The sequence below is a fragment of the Antennarius striatus genome, chromosome 5 (assembly GCF_040054535.1).
Source record: "Antennarius striatus isolate MH-2024 chromosome 5, ASM4005453v1, whole genome shotgun sequence".
NCBI lineage: Eukaryota > Metazoa > Chordata > Actinopteri > Lophiiformes > Antennariidae > Antennarius > Antennarius striatus.
Genome location: NC_090780.1, coordinates 24,050,561 through 24,077,480, shown reverse-complemented (window position 1 = coordinate 24,077,480; position 26,920 = coordinate 24,050,561). Strand labels below are relative to the sequence as shown.

The 26,920-nt window shown below is 45.8% G+C and overlaps 4 protein-coding genes across 19 annotated transcripts in view; 2 read left to right on the top strand and 2 right to left on the bottom strand.

Moving 5' to 3' along the window:
* cadpsa (Ca2+-dependent activator protein for secretion a) overlaps nt 1–842 on the bottom strand; it is a 62,777-nt gene extending 61,935 nt beyond the window's left edge. For 2 of the 5 annotated variants that reach the window (XR_011035416.1, XM_068315329.1), the window contains exon 1: nt 175–842. Coding sequence is in view for 4 of the 5 variants with exons in the window: in XM_068315329.1 (XP_068171430.1) it covers nt 175–576 (402 nt within the window). In the remaining variant the exon portion in view is untranslated. The remainder of the gene's footprint in view (nt 1–174) is intronic. The other 3 variants (XM_068315331.1, XM_068315332.1, XM_068315330.1) reach the window with 2 other exon arrangements.
* A 919-nt stretch (nt 843–1,761) lies between these two features.
* On the top strand, nt 1,762–5,114 carry khk (ketohexokinase). Of its 2 annotated transcripts, XM_068315130.1 has the most exons (8): nt 1,762–1,973; nt 2,405–2,521; nt 2,741–2,875; nt 3,670–3,742; nt 3,827–3,973; nt 4,048–4,136; nt 4,218–4,375; nt 4,606–5,114. In XM_068315130.1, the coding sequence occupies exons 1-8, from the start codon at nt 1,876–1,878 to the stop codon at nt 4,716–4,718; spliced, it is 930 nt and encodes a 309-aa protein (XP_068171231.1). In that variant the 5' UTR covers nt 1,762–1,875; the 3' UTR covers nt 4,719–5,114. The 2 variants fall into 2 exon arrangements, with proteins under 2 accessions (XP_068171231.1, XP_068171233.1); XM_068315132.1 differs by lacking the exon at nt 2,741–2,875 and having other exon boundaries at nt 1,763–1,973.
* Nucleotides 5,115–5,308: 194 nt separating this feature from the next.
* On the bottom strand, nt 5,309–11,837 carry pltp (phospholipid transfer protein). Of its 3 annotated transcripts, XM_068316203.1 has the most exons (15): nt 11,646–11,819; nt 9,536–9,660; nt 9,357–9,456; nt 9,142–9,270; nt 8,900–9,055; nt 8,692–8,755; nt 8,317–8,472; nt 8,061–8,237; nt 7,905–7,964; nt 7,587–7,751; nt 7,350–7,417; nt 7,157–7,199; nt 6,943–7,006; nt 6,659–6,735; nt 5,309–6,324 (listed from the first exon to the last, which is right to left on the bottom strand). In XM_068316203.1, the coding sequence occupies exons 2-15, from the start codon at nt 9,651–9,653 to the stop codon at nt 6,247–6,249; spliced, it is 1,455 nt and encodes a 484-aa protein (XP_068172304.1). In that variant the 5' UTR covers nt 9,654–9,660; nt 11,646–11,819; the 3' UTR covers nt 5,309–6,246. The 3 variants fall into 3 exon arrangements, with proteins under 3 accessions (XP_068172304.1, XP_068172303.1, XP_068172302.1); XM_068316202.1 differs by having other exon boundaries at nt 8,317–8,755; nt 9,536–10,616; nt 11,646–11,837; XM_068316201.1 differs by having other exon boundaries at nt 8,317–8,755; nt 11,646–11,829.
* An 854-nt stretch (nt 11,838–12,691) lies between these two features.
* Nucleotides 12,692–26,920, top strand: LOC137595433 (butyrophilin-like protein 1). Of its 9 annotated transcripts, none has more exons than XM_068315544.1 (10): nt 12,692–12,825; nt 13,073–13,278; nt 13,603–13,978; nt 15,948–16,262; nt 16,397–16,435; nt 16,947–17,228; nt 24,572–24,847; nt 25,407–25,424; nt 25,975–26,097; nt 26,631–26,920. In XM_068315544.1, the coding sequence occupies exons 3-10, from the start codon at nt 13,909–13,911 to the stop codon at nt 26,660–26,662; spliced, it is 1,155 nt and encodes a 384-aa protein (XP_068171645.1). In that variant the 5' UTR covers nt 12,692–12,825; nt 13,073–13,278; nt 13,603–13,908; the 3' UTR covers nt 26,663–26,920. The 9 variants fall into 9 exon arrangements, with proteins under 9 accessions (XP_068171645.1, XP_068171642.1, XP_068171649.1 ...); XM_068315541.1 differs by lacking the exon at nt 26,631–26,920 and adding an exon at nt 26,476–26,623; XM_068315548.1 differs by lacking the exons at nt 16,397–16,435; nt 26,631–26,920 and adding an exon at nt 26,476–26,623.

The following is a 26,920-nucleotide window of genomic DNA, read 5'->3' as shown; positions in this document are numbered from 1 at the left end:
GGGAGCCCTGGTGGTCCAGGACCTACAGTATAGTACCATAATGTTTGACATGATGGACGCTGTGGACGTGGACATCTCCTGAGCACAGGTGTCACCTCAAACTCCAACAGGACCAGCGGACCTAGGGTGAAGCAACAGTTGTCGGTGCCCCCCCCCCCCCCCCCCTGGTCTTACCTTCTGCTGCCTGCGGGCCATGTCGGTGGGCTGCTTGGCGTTGAACGGGTAGGCGATGCAGCGCATGACGAACACGTAGAGCTGGAGCCGCTTCTTCTTCTCCTCTTCCTCTCTCTGCATCTTCTCCAGGTCCTCCTTCTCCTTGTCGCTGCCCACCGACGGACTGGGGCTGGAGGGGCGGCCACCGACGCACCCGCGGCCCCTGGGCTGGAGCCCACCTCCACCGCCTCCACCTCCACCTCCTCCACCTCCACCTCCACCGCCGCCGGTGTGTCCGTGTCCGTCGGCCGCTCGGCCCGGGGACAGCCGCGCTCCTCCGCCGCTCTTCGGGGCCGCCACCTCTTTGTGCTCCGCCGCCTGGATCTCGTCCCCCTCCTCCTCGCTGGATGACGGGTCCAACATGTTGCTGATGCGGCTGCAGCTGGTTCGACTGGAGGGGGGGGGGGACCGACCGACGCTCTCCAAGAAAAACCAAAGTGTGATCGGAGTCCAGCTGACGCGCACACGGAGGATCGGTGATGGAGAGCAGATAAAGGGGGATGGGTCGCCGGGGAGGTGGGGGGGGGACGCGTCGACGCTCCGCAGCCTGGAGGAGGAGGAGGAGGAGCAGGAGGAAGAAGAGGCTGGGCTCTGGGATCAGTTGGATCAGGCGGGGAGCCAGTGGCTGAACGACCACCTGATGATCCAGTCACAGACAGAACACACACACACACACACACACACACACACACACACACACACACACACACACACAGGAACCGAAGGAGCCTGGCCTTCACAATAAAAGTTTCGATGCTTTCAAATAAAATCCATCCATCCATCCATCCATCCATCTCATATATATGATTTTTACTTTTCTACTTTTCGAATTTAAATTTTTAATTGTGATGAACATATACATAAACACACTACATCAACAAAGAATCTTGATATTGTCTGTGGGAAAAATGACTAGTATTAGTACTTTTCTTGTAGGATGCACATTCTGTTTTCTTCAACATTCTGTACGGTTCGACTGTTTGACATCAATATCTCAAATATTTCAGCTATAAACTAAATTAAGCTCAAATAATTGACAAAGGATGTCACGTGATCCTCTGGAGAACCAGGCTACCAACACAAATCTTCCATCCATCCATCTTCTGGTAGACCAGACGACCATAATCCCCTCGTCTTCAGCCGCTTCTCCTGCTTTGCATGTCTGCTTGAGCCTATCCCAAGTGGGGTACACTCTGGAGGCATCGCCAGCACACCACACATGAAAGACAAACAACCACTCACACACACATTCACACCTACAGCAAATTTATAACTGATCAGTTCACATAAATTGCATCTTTTTGAAAGTTGGAAGAAGCTGGAGAACCCACAAACTTCCCACAGAAAGAACTCGAACCCGCAACCTTCTTGCTTTTAAGACAGTTGTACCCACTCACACAAATATTTTCAAATATGAATGTAACAGCTCCCTCTGCTGTACCTTTAATGCAGTACAACAAACAGACGAACTTCAATCAATTTAAAGAAAAAAATCAAGAAAAAAGACGAAAACAAGAAAAGCCCGCTGTTTGTAATGCTCTTATTTTGAAATACCCGCTGACAGGAAGTGCTGCATCTTATTGTTTCTAACTTGATGACGCGGAAATGTTGAGACGCGTGTTTGTGTCAAAGTCCACTTTACAGCTGTTTGCGTGACCCGCGATGGAAGAGGAGACGAAGAAGATCCTGTGCGTGGGTTTGGTGTGTCTGGACATCATCAACGTGGTGGACAAATACCCGGAAGAAGACACGGACAGCAGGTTAGCGCACAGGCTAACGCTAACACCTGCAGCAGGTTAGCGCACAGGCTAACGCTAACACCTGCGGCAGATTAGCATAGAGGCTAACGCTACTACGTACCTGAAGCAGGTTAACGCAGAGGCTAATGCTAACACCTGCTGCTAGCATCTGAAGTTAACATTATGTGAACACGTATTAGCGGTAATGATATTAACATGTCGTTGTTTTCCACTTAAAGCGACAGCGGCTAACTTTTACAAAATAAAAGTTTTACAAAATAAAAAGTTTTATAAAATAAAAGTTCTCTATAATTTAAACACCCACTGGTGGGACGCCCCCCCCATGATGCTAGAAACAACCCACCGGTCTGTGACGGAAGAGCTGCAGGCAGGTGCGGCCGGCGATTTTTGAGGTTAGGTGAAGGGGTGACGTCATCACTCTGCGTCTGCAGGTGTTTGTCTCAGCGTTGGCAGAGGGGAGGAAATGCCTCTAACTCCTGCACGGTGCTGTCGCTGCTCGGGGCCCCCACCGCCTTTCTGGGGTCGCTGGCGACCGGACCCACCTCAGAGTGAGTACTAATCGATAATCAATAATCAATATTTCACCAATGAATCCCATCTGTTTCCTCACCTTGTTTCCTTTCCTCAGCTTCTTTTGCCTCACTTCCCTGTTTCCTTCCCTCCTTTCCTCTCCTTGCCTCCTCTCTCCTTGTTGCCGCGTCAGGAAGAACCCTTTCACATTAAGAGTCTGCCTGAGACGGAGGTGTCATTCAGTTTACTGTCTGTAGATTTATTTTGGAGGATTTTCAGAAGTTCCAGATCGACGCCTCGCTGGTTTCTGAGCACGCTCAGTGCGACCTTCCTGCGTCTGTGGTCATCAGCAACGTCGTCACAGGAAGTCGCACCATCCTGCATAAGAACAGGTGTGAACAGGCGTGTGTCTAAACAGCTGCTTCTGTTTCAGGATCATCATCGTCATTGTGGAACAGCTGTGACTCCATCCAATCAGAACGCAGACGTCTCTCTCCGTCTGCAGTTTTATTTTGAAAGAACTGGTTTAAAACCCGTTTCCTGTTTCTGTCAGTTTCATCATGGCGGACTTCTCGCAGCGTGCTGTCGACGCCTCTGCGGTGGTTTGGCAGGTCGAAGGTCAAACTCCGTGCGCGTGTTGCGTGGTTTGTCCGTCCAGCGGAACTCGAACCATCTTTCTGTCCGACACGTAAGACGATCGTACGGGTCGGGCGGCGTCGGACGGCGTTCGCCGAACAGCTCCTCATTCCCGGACTTGTCGCCACAGCGGCATTAGCGCTGAGACGCTAGGAAGCTAAGCTACATAAATCACCTGAAGGATGAAGATGAGGTTGAAGTTTGTGCATCATTTAAAAAAGTTTAGATGTTTAAATAACAACCTGAGCTGGGCAGGACTCGTCCGTCGTCATGGAAACAGAAAGAGGAGGTGTTCAGCGAATGTCGTTTCTCCCGCATGGAATCTTCAATCGGATCCTGATCAAACCTGATGCTCAGATCAACAACCAATCAGATCCTCGGTTTTTAATCTGGTCGGTTCCGTCCGTGACGTCCTGACAGACTCATAAATTAATTAATTTAATTTAATACAACTTAATTTTAAATTTTTTATTTGTTACAAAAGTTTTTTTATTTTATTTTTTTTGGCGTCCAGATGGACGTGAAACTGACATCACTTCCTGTCTGTCAGGAACCTCCCTGACGTGTCGGAGGAGGATTTCTCCAAAGTGGACCTCCGTCGGTTTAAGTGGATCCACTGGGAGGTGAGTCGGATGCGTCCGAACCGTCCCGATTCCTCCTGATCGTCTCCCTTAAACGCGTCGCCGTTCACGCCTGAACCCCCTCAGGGCCGGAACGCCGACCAGCAGGTGAGGATGATCCGACGGGTGGAGGCGTACAACGGCACGTTGCCGCAGCAACAGAGGATCACCGTCTCCGTGGAGATCGAGAAGCCCCGGGAGCCGCTGTTCCAGCTGTTCCCCTACGGGGATGTGGTGAGGGTCCGGTCACGCCTGCGGGAGTCCGTGTGCGTTCCCACACGTGTGTGTGAATGTGTGTGACTGTCCAGGTGTTCGTCAGCAAAGACGTCGCGCGTCACTTCGGGTTCTCCACCGCCGAGGCCGCCGTGAGGGGGTTTTACAGCCGGGTCAAACCGGGGTGAGTGGAGGTCAAAGATCAAGCAGGTCAGCTTCACACAGCGCTGACCCGTCTGTCTCTTCCTGTCCCGTCGGACCTCAGGGCCGTCCTGGTCTGTGCCTGGGCAGAAAAGGGCGCCGACGCTTTGGGTCCTGACGGGACGGTAGTCCACTCAGACGCCTTTCCTCCTGAAGCTCTGGTGGACACCCTGGGGGCCGGAGACACGTTCAACGCTGCCGTCATCTACACGCTGGCCAATGGTGAGCCTGAAAGACTGAACCCACGTCATGTGACCATAAACACCTGACCTACTAGAATCAGTTGTGATTAGTCTGATAAATTACTTTCACTGATTTTCTTCAGGCTCCGCCCCTCCAACCAGTTTCATGCTAATCCATAAATTTGTTTATATTTAAACAACTAGCTCCGCCCCTTTGTCTGGATTCGCCACAATTTGATTTCCTCTGACGTCGTACTTCCTGTTCTGCAGGCGGGACTTTGCAGGACGCTCTGACCTTCGGCTGCAGAGTCGCCGGCAGCAAGTGTGGTTTCCATGGTTACGACAGCATCCGTGAAATGTTCCCGCACGGATGGAAGAGTTGAAATCAAGTTCCAGTCAGAGGTTAATCACAATGTGAAAAAAGATTAGTGAAGCTTTACTGGGTGTTTTAACCGTTTACAGGCTGCTAATCAAGTGATAATTAAGAGTTAATTAACTGTTAGTTAACTGTGGGTGGAGCTTAAATGAAGTAATGACAGTGAACAATGAGTTCCAAACGTCTACGTCACGTTTCTGTGTCCTGAAGGTTCGATTGTCCCTGATGTTTTTTTGTATGTTACCATGGCAACAAACGGAGTTCTTCCGTTAAACCTCTAAATCTGAAAGTCCTTCTGTCCCGACTTGAAAATTTTTTTCAGTTCTTGAAATATTTTTACGTGGCTTCGTAGAAGCAGCGTAAAATTTTGAGAAACTTGTAAATAAATGAATTAAAAACCTCTCCTGACGATAGTAAGGTGTTATTTCATAGAGCTGATGTTGTATCCATCCGCCAACACGTGGTGAAGAACGAGATACGGTCTCGCCGATGTTGTATCCCTCCACCAACTAGCGGTGGTGTCCTGGAACACGACTCGTATCTCGAGGTTCTTCTGTTTCAATAGCAGCTGAAGAAATTCACACAAACCAGACTGAATAGGATGTAAAGAGATTTAATCACAACATTTTGGGGCAGAACTATACAAACATGATGTAACGGCAGTGATCTGCTGATTCACACCTGTGTGTTCACACACACACTGAGGTATAAAACTCACTGGTTGTTGTGTCGGTCCAGTTTAACACTGGGATGAAACAGAAAATGCTGATTTATAACCTGAGGACCTGAACGCACCATCAGTGTCTCACCTGAATAAACCACGCCCCTACAGTTTCTATAACTGCATTCATAACACTACATGTGCTTATGTAGTGTTCATAAGTTAGTAAACACTTATGTCACCATTTCTAAGTCTATACAAAACCTTTTTATCTCGGGGCTCAACAGAAAATGATAGAACTTTTATTAATTATTAGAAAACTATTTAAAAATGTAATCCTAACAGCGTAAATGTAATCTAAAAACGTATGAAATTCATGATTTTTTTTTCTTTTTATTTTATTTTCACTCATCTTGACTTCAGTTTGCTGAGGCCCCACTGGTGGCCCCCCGTTTGCGGGGGGGTCAGGATCCCCACAGTGTTTTCTGTATAACACCTAACATATAAAACATGATGTGACGACACCTCAGAATTCTGGAGAGGAACGACAGTGACACCGGGTGGCAAGACGCCTTGAACAAGCCATGGAGAGGATACTGTTGTTGCTAGGCAACAGGACTGGCGCTCCAGGGTGAGGGATGGGGAGAACTGGTGACAACAGCAGGAAGTTGTCCGTCGCTGAGTGAAGCTGATGACACTCCTGGATCACAACGTGGTTTATCTTCTACATACGTCAGCCTGTGTTATAGATATATTTATACATATAGATTTCTAGATATGCACAGGTGTGTCCAGGTGTGTCCGTACTGAGGGATATTTGGTAGTGTGTGTGTGTGTGTGTGTGTGTGTGTGTGTGCGTGGTTGTGTGTTGGTCTCAATCCGTCTCAGATCCCGCCACCATTTCTCTCAGTCCTTTGATGAAGTGAAGATTCGCTCCAATGACGATGAAGCCCTGCAGAGACCAACACAGCCAGCGTCAACACTAGGGGGCAGCACCGAGGCCTCCTCAGGTGAGTTCAGGTGTAACCAACACTACTCTGCATCTCTGAACTGGTCCCAGCAGGTTGTTGTTAGCCTGATGCTAGGCGGTTATCATAAAAGACTCCAAAGGACCACTGAACCGACATCTCCACTATCGTAGAACCGCTGGGACGATCAGTTCAACCCTGACTTTAGACGCGAAACCCTTCATAGTACTGCCTCCTGGTGTATTGCATCATACAGTGCAGGGGATGGACGACCAATCAGAATGCAGCATTAGGCATGAACAAGCCAAACACACTCACGTTGTGATACTCGACCACCTCCTCAATGAAATCCATCCCATCCGCCAGTGGAATCTGAACGCCTCTCTTGGTCCAGTCTGAACACAAATACAGTACATATAGTATTATACATAAAGTTACTACAGTATTACTGCTGTCTTACTATACTATTACTACAGTGTTACTACAGAGTTACTATAGTATTACTACAGTGTTGCCATAGTATTACTACAGTGTTACTATAGTATTACTACTATGTTGCTACAGTATTACTATAGTGTGGTAACTAATATTTGGATTCTTACTGTTGATGAAAGGAACCACAGACATCTGCAGCATGGTCTTCAGAGGACCCTGTAGGGGAATCAGCTGACAGACAGACAGATTGATTGATTAAATGATTGATTTGCTGTGGTGATCACGGATATAGATCTGCAATCTCTATTTATTTCCAACTACAGGTAATGTTCACCGACACAAACAACTGCAGAACAAATAATTACAAAGATAAACACTTACTGCCAGAGACTCCAGCGCTGATTTATTGGAGAAGATTTTAAACCTGTAAGAAGACAAACATTTGTGACAAACATTCTGATATCTATTCTGCCATTCTGAACTGCACCAACACCGACAACCAACCAACCACATTGTACTGTCCTACTTTAGACTGTGATGGTGCATAGTCCTATACAGTCCTACGGAACCTTACCTGCGTAGGTCAAGATGAACAGCCAGACGTTTCCCCTTCATGGAAACTTTAGCATTGAACTTTGTTTCCTGCAGAAACAGATGGATTCAGAATTGTTTCAAACTGGTGTGAACTGGTTAGACCGGAATGAAAGCAGGCGTCTCGTGAAACCATCTCAACCTATGACTCAACAATGACAGAGAACCCAAACCAGGTTTGGTCTAGAACAGTCCTGGGGTGTTTTGAGTGTGTGCCTACCATGGTCATGCTGCTGAGCTGGAACGGAGGCCGACCTGCCGGCAGCAGCATCACCTTCACAGTGGCTTTCATGGCAACGGTCGCCCCTGATGTCTTGATGGTGGTTTTAGGAGGCACGTTGACGGCAAGGTGCAGAGAGATGGGGGCGTCCATCAGACCAGGGTTCTACCCAGAGAACATTGAGAACAGTATTAGTCTGTCCTCCAGTAGGACACCGGGTTCTGTCCTGAACACTCATTGGGGACATGATGGACTGTCTTTTTGAAGTAATACTGCAGTACCCCAAATCAACGGTGTCTCTACTGTGCTTCTACTCACTTGCACCATAATGGCGACTGAGTAGGTGGTCCTCAGCAGCATCTCCAGGTCTTTGGGCATCTGAGGAAAGAGACAGAGAGAGATGGAGGGTCCGTGGAGGTCTTTAAGGTGGTGGGACTTTTAGGTGTGCTTTTGGGGGTCTGGGGGGGTTGCGACCTTCTCGTTAACGATGTCCATCTCAAAGATTCCTGCCCTGTAATAAGCCAACAGACCGCTGTCGAAGAAGTACTCGGAGAGAGCCAGATAAACCATCCTTTCGTACTCCGTGATGACCGGGTCGACGGCGGTGTTGACCAGCGTCTCGTTCTGATTGGACAGCTCAAAGAACATCCCCTGCAGAAACAAAACGAGTCACTGTGACTTGGAGAGGAACACTTACGATGGCGAGATGCAACCAGAACCGCCGTCTCACCCTGAAGTTCATGTCCAGGCCCCTAGAGGTCACCACAGGGTTATTGATCAGAGAATAATCAATACCGATGTACCCATCCACCTCCGTCCTCACGGGTATCGTCTCCAGCATGGAGTTCACGTGAACCAGAGCCGCGTGTTCCAGAGCGGGACAGATCTGAGGGACAGACGGGTCAGAGGGAGACGGGTAACAGGGAGGCGGGTCAGAAAGAGATGGGTGAGAGAGACGGGTCAGAAGGACACGGGTCAGAGGGTGACGGGTGAGAGACAGATGGGATAATGACAGACAGGTTAGAGACGGATGGGTCACACAACGACGGATCAGAGATAGACGGGTCACAGACAGACGGGTTACAGTCGGACGGGTCAGACAGACCTGCTGACTCAGCAGGAAGCGCATCCCCGACGTCAGAAAGGTGGACAGAAAGTCGTAAACTCTCCTGAAAACAACCAGATCACAGATAGCTCCTGATTAGCTGATGGAATTTTTGATCGCTAACCAGTCTAGTCTTCTGATTAGCTGATGGATTATTGATCGGTATTACTGGCGGCATAGACGCTGCCCTGCCTCTCGGCGTTCTCACCCCAGCGTGCCGCTGAACTGCGCCCTCATGTGGGCGATGGAGGCGTCGCAGGTGATGTTGTTGATCTTCAGCCGGCCCTCGTCGTCCCGGATCAGGTTCAGAACCGTGTTGATGTTCACGCCATCCGCCGACGCGTTGATGTTCCCTGTGTCGTAGCTGACACGCCCACATCTCCATCACCCAGGGAACCAGGACCCCAACCCCCACTTCCCAGTGTGTAACAGAACCCGAACAGAACTTACAAGAACCAGTAGAGGACCCGGCGGTAGAAGCTGAGCGAGATGGACGAGTTCTGGACGTCGAACAGCAAACCGACTTGGGGGTAGAACTGCAGGTCGGCGTGGGTCAGGTTCAGCTCCATGATCTTCACACTGACAGGAAGTGACACAGAGCGTTTACACACGAGGAGCGTTTCCATGGTGAACGGACCGGTTCTGATGGGGGTCGGGGTCCGTACTCGGTGATGGTGTACTGGAAGCGTCCATCTTTGCCCTTCATTTCTGGGATGGTGATGTTACTGAGCTCCTCCTCAACAAACTTCAAGGTCTCTGACTTCACTGAAACACAAACCGGATTGAATCCGGATTAAACTTGATCAAACCGGTTTGGGCCGTTCACATCAAACCGTTTACGTACGCATCTCCAGGCCTCGGTCGGTGATGCGGATCTTGCATCCGGCGGGTTGGGCGGCGGTGGCGGCGGACGGTAGAGAAGAGAAGAAGAAGAAGAGAAGGGACAGAAGACAGGAAGTCATCGTGAGCCTGGAAAACAGAAGAAGACAACGTCTCTGTCGGTTCTGGTTCTGGTTCTGGTCTTACTCCAGGCCGTTGACCTCTGTTACAATCTGAGGTCACAATCTGAGGACTTTTTATCCCTCCTGTTGCTCCGTAGCTCACAATGAAAACATTCTGAGACTGTTTGGTCCACATGGATGCAGTTGAACTGCAGTAACCTTGGTTTCACAACCTCCTCTTCCTCCACCTCCTCCTCCTCCTCCTCTGCTGACCCGTCTTTCTTCTCGGTTAAACAAACGACAGCGTGACGGCCGCAGTAAAAAGTTCCAAACAACATCACGTCACGACCAACACCGGAACGGCGGTCGCAGACCTTGGAACGTGTTCCCAGAGACAGTCTCTGATTGGGCGGTGAAGTCACCATGGAGACCCATCAGGTATTATCTGATCCCGGGAATCGGGTCGACTAAAATCTGCTCTTTCTCCATCTAGACTTTTAGATCTTTCTTCATAGTTTCAGCGTCAGAGAAGAGAACACGTAACGTTTGTAGATGGTTTAATCCATCCTCAGTTGTTATGGGAGCTTCCGGTCTCCGACTAGAATGCAGGAACATCTCGTTGTGGAGTCACTTTGGAATGAAACCACCTCCCTGGACCGGGTGAAACCGTCTAGACGGTTAAAGACGTGGCTCGAACACTTTTTTTTTCCGCTTCCTGAACCAGAATGTCGTTCCGAACCGTCGTGTTTGTCGGTCGGTTCGACGTCCAATAAAGACGTCCAGAGTTACTCCAGTACGGGAGGATCCAGGAGCAGGGTGGTGCTCGTCTCGTCTCCCAGGGTGGAATAACTCGAAGGCTTTGGAACTGATCCGGCGGCTGTGGGATGACGTCAACCACGTTCCTGGGTGGTTTCCTCCTGATTCCACCGGCGTCAGCAGAGGTCTGACACGATGCTTTAGCAGACTTCCTGTCAGGGTTTGATGCTAATGAACAAATGTCAAAACTTAATGGAAAGTTTTACATTTAAAATTTTTCAAAAACTTCTGTATTTGAACAGAAAAAGGGAGAAAAGTGAAGAATCGTTTGTGTAAAATTCATTTTCACACTGAGATGGACGTAGAAGGGGGACAAACACGTGATGCGTCATGTCTGAAGCGGTCTGTCCAGGGAGTCCCCACTAACACACACACACACACACACACACACACACACACACACACACACACACACACACAGTCTGTAATCTGCGTTTAATTACAGCCCAGTGACGACAACCAATCAGCATCCAGCTGCTGCAGGCACGACATCTGGCTAATCGCTAACGGCTAACCTTTAATTAAAGCGGTTCAGTTCAAAGAGACGAAGATTAAAGTCCGTCAGGACGATCTGCGACGCTCAGGATCGCCTGAACTCCATTTAAGGTCGTCTTCTGTTGTACTTTTACTATTGTAAGAAGTTAAATACATTAGTATTTATACACGCTGGTAACTGTTACTAATAAACGACACACTAATCTGATTGGATGAAGTCAATCATGTGACCATTACAGCTGCTGTCCTCCATCAGCTCTAAGGTAGAATGGAGCTGATTGGCTGGAGGTCCTGTTGCTCCTCCCTGAACAGGAAGTGTACCTCTGTTAGCTTCCAGATTAGCATTGTTAGCTCAGGCACAGATTTGACGGGTTTTCACGTCAACATGATGGAAGTGGAGGAAAAAAACTGAAGGAGAGAAATTTTATTGAGATGAAATCACCACTCTGATGGTGATGTCATCAGTCTGATGATGATGTCACCACTCCGTCATCATTCCCACCGTGTTAACCGTAACACAAATCCCACCCTAGACCTTAAACCAGGTATCATGACCACACATTCACCCGCCCACATCGCCCTAAAAGGGGGCGGTCCTTGTGTTGTCATGGGTTTCAACAGACAGACTAAAAATCTATCAATCAATCTATAATCCATCAGCAGTAGAACAGTTCTGGTCCACAATGAGACCTTGAAACTCACAGATCAGAAGAATGAAGGAGGAGGACTTGAGATCTGATGCTCCTGTGGGTCGAGTTCTGTTGGTTCTGATGGTTCTGTTGGTTCTGGAGGTTCTGGTACAGCTGATATGTTCTGTTCTTCTATGTCTCTTCTATCTCTGTTCTCTTTTTCTGTTTCTCTCTCCCTGTGGAGACTCAGTTTTATCCCTGGGGTCTGACTCCTCCTCCCAATGGGGGGAGAGAGAGGGAGAGAGAGAGAGAGGGGGAGAGAGAATCCCTTTGACACCGTTTCGGTTCCGTTTAAACGGCACCAGCTTTGCTCGAAACGAAAAAAGTTTTCCTTTGCTTTTTCTGGGGTTTTTTTTTTTTAAACAAGTCCCAGAAATTATCCTCGTGTACGCGCACGTGCACGCGCTTCTTGTCAAATAATGGGAAACAGTGCAGTTCGCGGATCTGACCAGCAGATGGCGGCGTCACCATTCAGAACAATAACAAATGATCAACTTGTATCTATTGATACTGAAGCTCCAACAAATCAATAATGCTACCGAAATAATAGTAATAATATTTATCTGCTACCTTTAAAATGAGGTTTACTTCAGTTTTATATAAATAAAGTTTGTTGTCATGTCATTGAGTAAATGTAGTAAACAACAACAAACATGAAGTCAATCACTGGATAAGGCAGATAATCAATGGTTCAGAGAAAGTGATTTCACTCAGTCTGTGGATGTTTGTGTGTAAACAGCTGGACTTTATTCACCCTGACTGGTGACATCACGAGGTCACCGAGAGGTCATGGTGACAGGCTCCACATTCCAGGAAATTCAAAAGCTTTCCAGGTGGGGGCCTTGCAAATAGAGAAGCAAAAATGTGTGTTTGTTCCAGCTGTGCACTGTCAGGGGTGAAACCATTATCTCTGCACAAACACACACGCCCACACACACGCCACACACACACACACACACACACACACACACACACACACACACACACACACACACACACACACACACACACACACACACACACACACACACACACATCATTCTATCCTGGCACCACAAAGTTGTTTTCAGACAGTTAAAGACGTTGAGACTTGTTGTGTGTCTTCGGGTTTGGAATTTCACCCAAAACCTTTTGAAGTTGATGCCAACTTGGAGCGAAGCCACCGGAGGTAGAACTACTTCCTGTTTCAACAGGTAATCGGTTTGGATAATTGTTTTAATTATTTTCTCTCACGTCAAGTCTGTTGCACAGTTCTAAGTGAAACTGATTTATTCTAACCGCATCACATTCACTTCGGTTTCGGCGGGGCCTGTAGGAGCCGACCGCAGGTAGGAGGTGGGGTTCGAGAATTCCACAGTTGGGTGGATTCAGGTCATCTGGATGTGGTTCTGATGGTTCCATCGAGGTGTCGGCTTCTGACTGATTGTTGTCATTTCTCAGGGGCCAACGGGCTCCTGGTTCTCGGGCTCCGAAACCCTGAAGAACCAGCAGGACTGGTCGGGTGTGTGTTTGAAACCTGAGACCAGACAACAGATCAGATCGAGATCAGAATCTAACAACAGAGGAGGACAGAACCAGATGGGCTGGTCTCCATCTGGACCAACAGTCTGTGACGAGAGAAAACATGTGACCTCTGGTGACCTCTGGTGACCTCACACACGACCATAGAATTATTTACTTCATTTGTTCAACAACTGAATTGTCGTTAACCGTCTTTTACCAGAATATAAATGTTTCTCTATCAGGTTCTATTCATATTATTGATAGTATAATATTATATTTTATTATATTTATCTATCAAATTGTGTTTTTTGTTTCTCAGTGTTTAAACTTTGATCAAAAATACGCAGAATTAGAATAAATCTATGTTTCCTCTCCGACATCATCTTCTCTCCGCACTAAAACACGTGACTTCCTGAATCCAATCAGGAAACTGTTGATTAATCTGGTGGTTTATTTTTAATCTGCAGAAATTTCATGTGTTTCTGAAGCGGTGGGAATAGAAGAAGATTTCTGTCGTTGATGAAGATGTTTAGATGACGTCATTATGAGATGAAGCATTCTGACATGCAGAATCCATGAGTCACGGCTCGCAGAGATGAGAGCTTTTATTGTGAAGGGTCCAGCCGGATGTGGCTGCAGCTGTCTGCTATTGGGCTCGAGGCAGCCGACAAACACCAAAGAGTTCCTGAAGAGCCAATCGGAGCGTCTGGAGGAACCGGAGCTCCTCCTCGGAGACGTTACCGGTGAGATGTTCTCTCGTGACGTCATCAACCATGGAGCGTCTGACCCTCGTGTGTCTCTGGCTCGTGAGCTGCTGCGGAATGACGTCAGCTGATCGAAGCGGTAAGAAAACCGATCACCGCGTTCGGTTCTGAGCCTCAGCGAGCAGGTGTCATCAGCGCTGATCGATAGTATCGATCAGATCGATCGGAGCGGATGACAGACCCGCTGAGTGTTTTTCTTCAGGATCCAGACCAGGACCTGGAGAAATCAATGTGATTCCTGATGGAACCAGTTTCAGTTCTGATCAGATCTCGTGTCGATATTGGATCAATATTATGTGTGACGTCACTGACAGACAGAAGTTTTTCAGAACCTGAACCTAGAGGGATTTAATAAATAGAGTTACCTGTGCTCAGGTGTGTGGGCGTGTCCTTCCTGTTCTGAGGTTCTGTTTCCCAGAAACCCTTTGTCCTCACTCGCCCTCTCTCTCTCTCTCTGTCTGTCTGTCTGTCTGTCTGTCTGTCTGTCTGACTGACTGACTGAATGACTGACTGACTGACTGAAAGAAGCCGTAACTGAAAAATATGATGTGACCTCAGACAAAGAGTTTTATAGATTGAAAAAAAAACTAAGGAAAAAAGTAAAAGACATGATTGTAGAAGAGATGATTGTGGAGAACGGATACTCCACCCCCTCCTGGCGACCAGGTGTTGACGCTTTCTCTGGACAGCGTGAGGCAAATCCTCAGAGGGACCAAAGCCCCAGGTCCCGACAACATTTGGTCGTGTCCTGAGAGACTGCTGATGAGCTCACAGATGTCTTCACAGACATCTTCAACATCTCCCTGAGCCAGGCTGCTGTCCCCACCTGCCTCGAAGCCCCCACCATCATCTCAGTCCCGAAGAAGTTGCTCCCAACCTGCTTCAACGACTACCACCAGGTTGCACTCACTCCCATCCTCATGAAGGTCTTCAAGCGGCTAGTCGTGCACCACATCAAGTCTGCCCTCCCTTCAACCCCGGACCTTTTTCAGTTTGCTTACCGGTCCAACCGCTCGACCGATGACGCCATCTCCACTGCCCAACATTCAACCCTCACCCACCTGGAGATCAAAGTCTTGTACGCCAGAATGCTGTTCATCGACTTCAGCTCAGCGTTCAACACAATCATCCACAGGCAGTTTGAGGCGGTAGCCACACCTCCAGCACCATCACCCACGACTGCACACCAACTGCCAGCTCCAACCTCTTCGTCAAGTTTGCAGACGACACGACTGTGGTGGGTCTCATGAACAACAACGATGAGACAGCCTACAGGAATGAGGGGGGCCTCCCGGCTATGTGGTGCAAGGACAACCATCTCCATCTGAATGTGGAGAAGACGAAGGAGATTGTTGTGGACTTCAGGAGAACACGCACCCAGCATGCTCCACTAACCATCGACGGTGCTGCAGTGGAAAGGGTCAGCAGCACCAAGTTCCTGGGTGTTCACATCTCCGAGTACCTGCCCTAGGACCGCAACACCGCATCACTGGCCCAAAAAGCCCAACAGCGCCTCTACTTCCTCCGCAAACTGAGGAAAACAAGAGCCCCACCCCCCATCATGCTGACCTCCTACAGAGGCACCATCGAGAGCACCCTGCCCTGCCCTCCCCCCAGCACCTGACTACCTATCTCTTTCTCCCCCCGTCAACCTGGACTACACACACGTCACTTCCCCTATGGGATTAAAGAGTGTATAGAGATGTTTACCACCCCTTGTGTTTCGTCCAATACTTCATGCTGTACTGTCTGATGTACTGTCTGATGTACTGTCTGTGTTGAACTACCTGTTGCACTGCCTGTTGTACTTCCTGTTGTTCTGCCTGTGTTGTACTGCCTGTTGTACTGTATATTTACCATGGGTCCTTAAGTTTGATAAATGTCAGAAGGTTAGATGTTTCTTTGTTCAGAAAATGCACAGTACTATTGAAAATCTTCTTTCCATGAATCTTTTTCGATTTTGTGTCAATGTGATTTTTTTGTAATTTGACTTTTATGAATAAACGTGATGTTAAAAATCTCTCTCTTTCTCTCTCTCTCTCCTCCAGAGCCGCTGAAGGTGGAAGAAGGGACAGAGGTCATCCTCCCCTGTTCCATCAGAAACAACCTGGAGTCGCTGCTGTTTGACTGGAAGAAAGACGACAAGGAGGTGTTCATGTATGAGGACGGCTTTCATTACAATAACGGACGTGGAGGTCAAGACCCGCAGTTCAGAGGTCGCGTGTGGCATTTTCAGGAGGAGCTGAAGCACGGTAACGCCTCCATCATCATCAGAAACACAAAGGTGTCTGACAGCGGAAACTACACCTGTGTTTTTCCACGTCTCCATCCCAGAGAAACATTCCACATTCAGCTGGCTGTAGGTGAGTGCTCCCGAAACCAATCAATCAATCAATCAATCAATGAAATCAACACAGCAGCTAATTTCTGTTTTCCTTCTTGCAGTGTTTCATTGTTCTATCAGACAACTCTAATGTGTTCCTTGTTTTCCCTTTAGATCCCATCTTAAAAGATCGAACAGACGAAAACATCCCAGGTGAGTTCTGGTCTGATGACGTCATGTTGTCGCTAGTGCGTCACCACAGGTGTGTTGACGTTTAGAAACACTTTAAATCTGTTAAACTGAGTTTTTTAACTTAATTTTTAAATTTTATTAAAGTTTGTACTTTAAAATGTTAAATGCTTGTCAATATTTCACAAATTTCCCCACTGTGGGACAATAAAGGTCTATTATTATTATTATTATTATTATTATTATTTAAACTTTATTTAATGTGAACTTTAATAATGTTTAAACTTTATGAATACTGTATTTGAACTTTAATGATGTTTGAACTTTAACAATGTTTAAACTATTAATATTTGAAATTTAATAATGTTTGAATTTCAATAATGTTTATTAATATTTCAACTTTAATAATGGTTAAATTTGATTAATATTTGAAATGTAATGATATTTGATTTTCAATAGCATTTAAACTTTGTTAATTGAGCTTTAGTTGTGTTTGAACTTTAATATTAAATCTGTTGTTCTGTTCTGTTCACAGGTGCTGCTCCAAAACCATATGTTAATACACTTGATGACAATAAAGACTCATCTCTACTCCAGTGTTCTGTTCAGCGTTCTTCTCCTAAACCCAGAGTGGAGTGGTGGGACGACGCTGGAAACGTTCTTCCTGCTCAAGAACCTCAGATCACAGAGAGAGACGGACTCTATGACATCATCCTCCAGACGACTGTCACCAAGACGGGTCGCTATCGCTGCGTAGCAACACAGGAGAAGATCCACCATCAGATTAAATCAGATGAGATCGACGTGTTCATCAGTGGTGAGAGACTTCCTAGTTGTGTTGTATTCAAGTCAGTGGACTTAAGTTATCCAGAATCTGGAGTGAATATATTGAGAATATATGAGAATATATTGGACACACAAACTCATTGATAGATTATTGATCAGCTGATGGAACAGGATCTTCACATTCTGTCATATTTTTATTGTCGTCCCACCAGAACACCAGTACTTTTTTTTGTGTCTAACTGGACTCTTAACTCCCTTCCAGTCCAAACCCGGGGCAAAGGTTCCCAGTTGAAGTTCCAGCTTTAATCCTCTAGTCTGAAGGTAAACGCTGGGGCCCCCAGACCCGGTTCCTCCTGTGTCACCGGGTCCTAGACTTGTGATCAGACAGAGCTCAGTGGGTGGGGGTGGAGAGCAGCACCTCACCCTCCCACTGTCAGAGCACCGGCCCCCCAGGGCCGCGTTCTGAGCCCACTGCTCCACCCTGATGGGGGATCCAGGTCCAAATGCGGACACATCATGGATGACAGGAGGTCAAACGACCCCTCAATTAATACATAGAAACAGATGCAGTGAGAGGAATACATCCCATAGTTTCTTTATCAATTGTTTTTTTGATGTGTTTTTATAAAATAACGTTCAGACTGAACTCAGAGCTCAGTGAGACGAAGACGTAGAAAATGATTCTGACATGAATCCAGAGGAAGAGAGAAGGATCTGGAGGGAAACAAAGGAACATCAGTTTGTTGTGAACGATGACATCACAGCTCAGGAGCTCCTCTCATTGGTCGTTTCCCTCAGAGGTTTATTTACCTGCAGACAGACGGAGAACTTTTGAACCCCAGAGGGAACGATTTTCTTGGTTTGTGGACTAGAAGCTGAAGTCGCCATGGAAACCAGCCCAGATTATCAGGGTAATTTGTTACCACGGCAACAAACACACAAAAAATCATAGGTGCTTCTGTTAGATGTGAGTTAGAGTTATTGATCATGTGACGTCCTGAACGATGCAGGGAGGCGTCATTTAAGGGTCATGTGATTGTTTTCCTGCTTTTTGGTTGTTTTTCTGTAAACAGGAAGTGACCTCATTAAATGATGTTGTTTGTTGTCTTCTTGTCTCCACAGAGGCGGGGCCACAGAAAGGTGAGAGTCTTCTGTTTTCACTGAAACATCAAACAGTCTCTGTGAACCAGACAGACGAACACGCGGTCATGTGACTGCTGTAAACAGGAGTCGGTTGCTATGGTAGCATGAGGCTCAGAGAGTCGGTGTCATTAGAATGGTTCCAGGATGTAACAGAACTTGGAGGTCAGAGGTCATCCAGCTGTCGGTCTGTTATTCCTCTCCTTCATCCTCGTCTGGTCCTCCTCTCTCCCTGAACAAATCCTCCTCATCCTCAGCAGCTTCTTCAGCAGCTTCATCTCTGCTTCAGTCATGAGGTCTCCAGAGATGATCTGATGGAGCTCTGGAGCCCCCCCCCCCCCCCCTCAATGTTCCTCAACCCCCCCTGATTAAAAAGAACCAAACGACGACACGACTCCACTGCATTTAGTCCTGAGAGGTGGAGACGAGAAACTTCATCATTGAGTCAAAACAGCTGGAGGAGGAAGAGGGGGCGTGGCTTCAGCATCATGGGATTGGTCTATTATGGAGGTGTTAGTGAGTGTCCTCTAGTGTCCTCTAGTGTTCTCTAGAGTTCTGGTGTTTATCTGTCAGCTGTCAGTGGAGACATTAAAGAAACCAGTGGCTCTGGATCCAGTCACACTGGAGGAACTTCCTGATTTGATGTTGTGACCTCAGACGACTCTTCTGAGCTGAACTGAAATAAGTTAATTTAAGGGATGATGTCTGACCTTCTGCATCTGATACGAACACAATCTGAGTGTGACTGACTTTGTGTCGTGTGTTTCAGGGTTCTCTGGGAGAGACGTCACCATCGCTGTTGTCATTACTTTCCTCGTCACTCTTCTTATTGTGGGTGTCGTACTTTATGTCAGACGGAGAAATAAGAACAATCAAAATCGGAAACAGAGTCCTGGAGGTAAGTGTAACTCCTATTTTAAAACCTTTTTTAAACCCTTTGTATATCCTGATGTAAACTGGTTTTAAATCCTTTCTTAAACCATGTTTTCCAGAACCTTCTGGAGGTCACCTGACTTCCTCAGCCTGACGGAGTTCCTTTAGGCTGAATTGTTCCTCTGATCCTCCTGTTGGTGTTTCCACCCGCAGGAGGAGGAAGAATCTGGATTGTTGGAGTCAGACTTTGTTTTTCTTCCTGCAGGATCACAGAAGCAGACGGATAACTGTCTCTAAAGGAGCGTCGTCATGGAGCAGCTGATCTGTGTTTCCTGCTGTCTTCTGTCACTTCCTTCAGGCTGAGGGTTCAGAGCTGCTTTTTACTTTGGGATTAGATCAGGATTCATCTCCAGGGGATGGGTTACCTGGACCTCCATCCTTCCATGACCTCCAGCAGGTCTTCTTCTCTCCATCCAGGTGTTTCCTGTCAAATGTGGGCATTAAACGATCTCTGACATGAATTCTGCTGTTCAAACTGAACGTTTTGCTGCTGGACTGAAAGAGAATCTGATTTATTTTCTTTCCTTGTTTTATTTGAAGTGTTTTTTTGTTTTTGTGTGTTTTTGTGTTTAACCTGCTCCACTGTCGGTTTCTGAGGTTCAGACATCACTGCTGTCGTCTGATAGAACTGGTGAATAAATCCTCTCCTCATCTGATGTTCAAGGAGATGCTTCAGATTCTGATTCATTTATAATTAAACGTTTTATTAAAGGAAATCTGACAAATTGTGTTTTTATTTCTGTGTTCAAACTTTGATCAAAAAATAAAGACCGAGAGTGATTAATGAGGAGTGTGTCTGATCAGTCAGTACATTTAAATTAAATTTAGTAAGTTTGAATAAATTAAACTGCAGAATCCATGAGTCACGGCTCCCGGAGATGAGAGCTTTTATTGTGAAGGGTCCAGCCGGATGTGGCTGCAGCTGTCTGCTATTGGGCTCGAGGCAGCCGACAAACACCAAAGAGTTCCTGAAGAGCCAATCGGAGCGTCTGGAGGAACCGGAGCTCCTCCTCAGAGACGTCACCGGTGAGATGTTCTCTCGTGACGTCATCAACCATGGAGCGTCTGACCCTCGTGTGTCTCTGGCTCGTGAGCTGCTGCGGAATGACGTCAGCTGATCGAAGCGGTAAGAAAACCGATCACCGCGTTCGGTTCTGAGCCTCAGCGAGCAGGTGTCATCAGCGCTGATAGATAGTATCGATCAGATCGATCGGAGCGGATGACAGACCCGCTGAGTGTTTCCGGTGCTGGGGTCTCTCCAGGTGTTTCTGAACTTCCGGTGCAGATGTGAGTGGGCGTGTCCTTCCCGTTCTGCTGGCTCTGTTTCTCAGAAACTCCTCTTCCTCACTGAAGCCGATCAGGTTATCGATCAGAGAACCGGAAATAGATTAAATCAGTCGGTGGATTCGGTTCATCTCCTGTTCTGGAGTCTGGAGGTTCTTCTAGAACATCTGGATCTGACTGATGGAGGTTTTCTTCAGGATCCAGACCAGGACCTGGAGAAATCAATGTGATTCCTGATGGAATCAGTTTCAGTTCTGATCAGACCTCAGGTCGATATTGTATCGATATTATCTGTGACGTCACTAACAGACAGAAGTTATTCAAAGCCTGAATCTACAGGATTTAATAGAGTTACCTGTACTCAGGTGTGTGGGCGTGTCCTTCCTGTTCTGAGCCTCTGTTTCCCAGAAACCCCTTGTTCTCTCTCGCTCTCTCTTTCTGTCTTTCTAACCAGTTTTTACAGACAAAGAGTTTTATAGATTAAAAAAACTGAGGAAAAAAGTAAAAGACATGATTATAGAAGAGATGATTGTGGAGAACGGATAATTGTTTTTGTTTCTTAATTTTGTCTTAATTTTTTTTAAACTTTTTTTTTTTAGTTTGATAAATGTTAAACGGTTAGATGTTTCTTTGTTCAGGAAACACACAATATTATCAAAAATCCTCTTTATGTGAATCTGTTTTGGATTTTTTGACAATGTGATTTTTTTGTAATTTGACTTTTATGAATAAACGTGATGTTAAAAATCAAAATCTCTCTCTTTCTCTCTCTCTCTCCTCCAGAGCCGCTGGTGGTGGAAGAAGGGACAGAAGTCATCCTCCCCTGTTCCATCAGAAACAACCTGGAGTCGCTGCTGTTTGACTGGAAGAAAGACGACAAGGAGGTGTTCATGTATGAGGACGGCGTTCATTACAATAACGGACGTGGAGGTCAAGACCCGCAGTTCAAAGGTCGCGTGTGGCATTTTCAGGAGGAGCTGAAGCACGGTAACGCCTCCATCATCATCAGAAACACAAAGGTGTCTGACAGCGGAAACTACACCTGTGTTTTTCCACGTCTCCGTCCCAGAGAAACATTCCACATTCAGCTGGCTGTAGGTGAGTGCTCCTGAAAAACAATCAATCAATCAATCAATCAATGAAATCAACACAGTAGCTAATTTCTGTTTTCTTTCCTGCAGTGTTTCATTGTTCTATCAGACAACTCTAATGTGTTCCTTGTTTTCCCTTTAGATCCCATCTTAACCTCTTGCTGTTCTTTTTTATTATGTACATTTCTATATCTTAATATCCTCACATTTTAAACTTTATAATAAGAAGAGCGTGAGGAGCTGATTCATGTCCGCTGCATCAGTGTAAAGAAAACACTCTGAGGTTTCATCAGGTGTGTGGATCCTGGTGGAGACTCTGAAGGAGTTCAATAAGTTAATTATTAAACTCAAAAATACACAAGTTTTGTTGTTTTTCATTTATTTTTCTTCATTTTTTAAATATAATAAATAAGAAATTATTGTGGTGATCAGGTTGAATTTCACAGGATCTGTTCATCATTTTGTCTGAAACGTCTGAGTCAAATTTCAGGTGGATGGACTGAAGTGTCTCTGAGATATTTGACAAAGTGCAGTACAGATTCTGTCCAGCAGGTGTCCACAAGAGTTCTCTGAAACTTCTCCAAAGTCATCAAATGATGACGAAAAAATATTTTGATATCCTGGAAAAATGTCCCCAAGTGTTAAACTTTACTTTAACGGATGTTGTTGATATTTAAATAAAGATTGACGTATTTATTATCAGTAAAAAACGTCTACTTTAAAATATAGATAAAGTTTTTTGACCCGTGTCTGTCCCTCTGCAACACAGAGGGTGACATCATTAATTTCCATATATGGTCATGGAGGTCATTCATGTGGCGACACAGTGACCCGGATTTCACGGTGCTGGCTATCTATTGGTCGTTGTGGCTGTCAATCATACGAAGGACGACCTTGCGTAAACTTTCTCTTCTGTGATTGGTTAATGGGTGTTAAAGGCCTCGTAGTTTTGATTAATTTGGTAGTAACACGGTGCTGATTGGTTCGTTGTGTTCCTGGGCGTTTCCTAATTTCAGCGATAACGAACATCATTGGTCAAATATTTTATTGATACTTTATATTGACAGGAGTTTCGCTGTTGAAAAAGTTTGATGAGCGATTTTAAAAATCACCGAGTGACATTATCGACGTTAATTCAGAATATTTTTACGTTCGTCTGATTTTTATCGAACTAAATTCAATAGTTTTATATTTAATCTTTAAAACGAGACCCTGTTCATATCGAAAAGTCTATTTTTTTAAGCTAAACACGGGTTTAAACAGTTGTTTACAGGTTAGCTAGTCAGCGGCTAACTTTCCGCTGCCGTAAAGTGACGGAGCTGCTGTTAAACTGTCGTAAATCCTTGGCGGTGGTTCTCCAGCCGTCAGAAAAACACACATCTCTCGTCCCGAACGAGCTCCAGTTTGTGTGAACTGACTCTACGGTCACCCAGAAAACATGGCGGATGTGTTCTGATCACTTTTTACTGGTCAATTAGGGTCGCGCGCTGCCTCCGCCCCTTAAACCATTAAAGGATCGAACAGACGAAAACATCCCAGGTGAGTTCTGGTCTGATGACGTCATGTTGTCGCTAGTGCGTCACCACAGGTGTGTTGACGTTTAGAAACACTTTAAATCTGTTTTTTAACTTAATTTTTAAATTTTATTTAAGTTTGTACTTTAAAATGTTAAATGCTTGTCAATATTTAAACTTTATTTAATGTGAACTTTAATAATGTTTAAACTTTATGAATACTGTATTTGAACTTTAATGATGTTTGAACTTCAATAATGTTTAAACTATTAATATTTCAAATTTAATAATGTTTGAATTTCAATAATATTTATTAATATTAAACTTTAATAATGGTTAAATTTGATTAATACTTGAAATATAATGATATTTGATTTTCAATAGCATTTAAACTTTGTTAATTGAGCTTTAGTTGTGTTTGAACTTTAATATAAAATCTGTTGTTTTGTTCTGTTCACAGGTGCTGCTCCAAAACCATATGTTACAGCACTTAATGAAACCAAGGACTCGTCTCTGCTCCAGTGTTCTGTTCAGCGTTCTTCTCCTAAACCCAGAGTGGAGTGGTGGGACGACACTGGAAATGTTCTTTCTGCTCAAGAACCTCAGATCACAGAGAGAGACGGACTCTATGACATCATCCTCCAGACGACTGTCACCAGGACGGGTCGCTATCGCTGCATAGCAACACAGGAGGAGATCCACCATCAGATTAAATCAGATGAGATCGACGTGTTCATCAACGGTGAGAGACTTCCTAGTTGTGTTGTGAATAAGTCAGTGAACTTATTTTTTTGAGTCATCCAGAATTTGGAGGGAAACAAATGAACAATATCAGTTTGTTGTAAATAATGACATCACAACTCACACATTCTCCATATGAGAATTTATCAGACACACAACTCATTGATGGATTATTGATCAGCTGCTGGAACATGATCTTTACATTCTGTCATATTTTTATTGTCGTCCCACCAAAACACCAGTATTTTCTTTTTTTGTGTCTATAACTGGACTCTTAACTGCCTTCCAGTCCAAACCCGGGGCAAAAGTTCCCAGTTGAAGTTCCAGCTTTAATCCTCTAGTCTGAAGGTAAACGCTGGGGCCCCCAGACCTGGTTCCTCCTGTGTCACCAGGTCCTGGACTTGTGATCAGACAGACCTCAGTGGGTGGGGGTGGAGAGCAGCACCTCACCCCCCCTCTGTCAGAGCACCGGCCCCCCAGGGCCACGTTCTGAGCCCACTGCTCCCCCCTGATGGGGGATCCAGGTCCAGATGTGGACACATCATGGATGACAGGAGGTCAAAAGACCCCTCAATTAATACATAGAAACAGATGCAGTGAGAGGAATACATCCCATAGTTTCTTTATCAATGCTCTTGTCTTCATAATCTGTTGTTCTGTTCTGTCCACAGGTGCTGCTCCAGAACCAGTTGTTAAAATCCTGAATGAAACCTCAGACTGGTCTCTGCTCCAGTGTTCTGTTAGACGTTCTTCTCCTCAACCCAGAGTGGAGTGGTGGGACGGCGCTGGAAACGTTCTTCCTGCTCAAGAACAGGTGACATCAAGAGACGGACGCTATGACATCATCCTCCAGACGACTGTCACCAAGACGGGTCGCTATCGCTGCGTAGCAACACAGGAAGTCCTCAACGACCAGACCAGTGCTGAAACATACGTACACATCAACGGTGAGACTCTTCCTGGTTTTTATTGTTTAAATCTGTTTAATTGTTGTTTTGATGTGTTTTTATAAAATAACGTTCAGACTGAACTCAGAGCTCAGTGAGACGAAGACGTAGAAAATGATTCTGACATGAATCCAGAGGAAGAGAGAAGGATCTGGAGGGAAACAAAGGAACATCAGTTTGTTGTGAACGATGACATCACAGCTCAGGAGCTCATCTCATTGGTCGTTTCCCTCAGAGGTTTATTTACCTGCAGACAGACGGAGAACTTTTGAACCCCAGAGGGAACGATTTTCTTGGTTTGTGGACTAGCAGCTGAAGTCGCCATGGAAACCAGCCTGGATTATCAGGATCATTTGTTACCACGGCAACAAACACACAAACAATCATAGGTGCTGCTGTTAGATGTGAGTTAGAATTATTGATCATGTGACGTCCTGAACGATGCAGGGAGGCGTCATTTAAGGGTCATGTGATTGTTTTCCTGCTTCTTGGTTGTTTATCTGTAAACAGGAAGTGACCTCATTAAATGATGTCGTTTGTTGTCTTCTTGTCTCGACAGAGGCGGGGCCACAGAAAGGTGAGAGTCTTCCTGCTGGTCTTCTGTCAGTTAAATGATGTTTAATGTTCAGGACATATAATGTGAGTCGTTTTCACTGATGGAGGAAACATGGTAACATGAAGCTGAGAGGGTCGATATCATCAGAATCATTCTGGATGTGCCGCTTCTCGCGGGTTAGTCTGCTGGGATTGGCTCCAGAAACCCCAGTGACCCAAGAAAACAGGAGCAGTGGAGAAGAAGATGAATGAATGAATGAAACGAAAGTTTCTGCATGAAGTCCACCTTCCTGGCCTTTGGCCCCGCCCCCAGCAGCATCACACTGTTCAGCTGCTGCAGCTAGTTTCTAGAGGGTTGTTGAAACTCCGCCCACAGAGATGAGTCTGTCTGTGATTGGTCCACAGTGGGCAGCGCAGCAGATTCATCAAGTTCATCCTGTTGGTGTTTAAAATGAGATGAGGTTCAGGAAAACACACACACCTCTAGCTGTTGTGTGTCTGTGATGTCACACCTGCTGCATCTGATACGAACACGATCTGAGTGTTTATTGACTTGGTGTCATGTGTTTCAGAGTTCTCTGGGAGAGATGTTGTCATCTCTGTCGCCGCTACATTCCTTGTCACTGTTCTAGTTGGTGGCGTTTGTGTCTTGCTTTATGTCAGATGGAGATTTAAGAACACTCAGAATCCTGGAGGTGAGTTGAACTCCTGTTATCAGCTCTGTTTTAAACCTATTTTAAATCCTTTCTTAAACCTTGTTTTCAACCCTTCTTTTCAAACCTGTTTAAACCCTATTTAAAAAAAGAGGTAAAATCCTATTTAAAACTGGTTTCAAACATGTTTTACTTCTTTGAAACCTGATTTAAACCGTGTTCTAAACCTATTTTCTACCCTCTTTTAAACTCTTTTTTAAATCGTATTGTAAACTGGTTTTAAAACTTGATTTGAACCTGCTTTAAACCTTGTTGTAAACCTGTTTCAAACCCAATTTAAATCTTTCAAACTTGGTTTAAAACATGTTTTCAACCTGTTCCTCTGTCATTCTCTCTCTGATTCCATCCGTTGAGCTGCAGGAAGATCTTTTCTCTGGAGGTCACCTGACTCTTCCTCAGCCTGACGGAGTTCTTTTGGGCTGAATTGTCCCTCTGATCCTCCTGTTGGTGTTTCCACCCGGAGGAGGAGGAAGAGTCTGGATTGTTGGAGTCAGACTTTGTTTTTCTTCCTGCAGGATCACAGAAGCAGACGGATAACTGTCTCTAGAGGAGCGTCGTCATGAAGCAGCTGATCCAGGAGGAGAACCTGCTTCATCTGCATGTTCTGTGTTTCCTGCTGTCTTCTGTCACTTGCTTCAGGCAGGCTGACTCAAATGTGGGCATTAAACGATCTCTGACATAAATTCTGCTGTTCAAACTGAACATTTTGCTGCTGGACTGAAACAGAATATGATTTATTTTCTTTTTTTGTTTTATTTTGAAGAACATTTTGTATGTTTTTGTGTTCAACCTGCTCCAGTGTCGG

Coding starts and splice junctions, on each gene's coding strand:
- khk (XM_068315130.1), top strand. CDS start 1,876: ATGGAAGAGGAGACGAAGAAGATCCTGTGCGTGGGTTTGGTGTGTCTG. Junction 2,876..3,669: donor ACCATCCTGCATAAGAACAG/GTGTGAACAGGC, acceptor CCTGTCTGTCAG/GAACCTCCCTGACGTGTCGG. Junction 4,376..4,605: donor CATCTACACGCTGGCCAATG/GTGAGCCTGAAA, acceptor CCTGTTCTGCAG/GCGGGACTTTGCAGGACGCT.
- pltp (XM_068316202.1), bottom strand. CDS start 9,653: ATGACTTCCTGTCTTCTGTCCCTTCTCTTCTTCTTCTTCTCTTCTCTA. Junction 8,756..8,899: donor CAGTTCAGCGGCACGCTGGG/GTGAGAACGCCG, acceptor GGTTGTTTTCAG/GAGAGTTTACGACTTTCTGT. Junction 7,752..7,904: donor CAGTCGCCATTATGGTGCAA/GTGAGTAGAAGC, acceptor TTCTCTGGGTAG/AACCCTGGTCTGATGGACGC.
- LOC137595433 (XM_068315541.1), top strand. CDS start 13,909: ATGGAGCGTCTGACCCTCGTGTGTCTCTGGCTCGTGAGCTGCTGCGGA. Junction 16,263..16,396: donor CCACATTCAGCTGGCTGTAG/GTGAGTGCTCCC, acceptor TTTTCCCTTTAG/ATCCCATCTTAAAAGATCGA. Junction 17,229..24,571: donor GATCGACGTGTTCATCAGTG/GTGAGAGACTTC, acceptor TTCTGTCCACAG/GTGCTGCTCCAGAACCAGTT.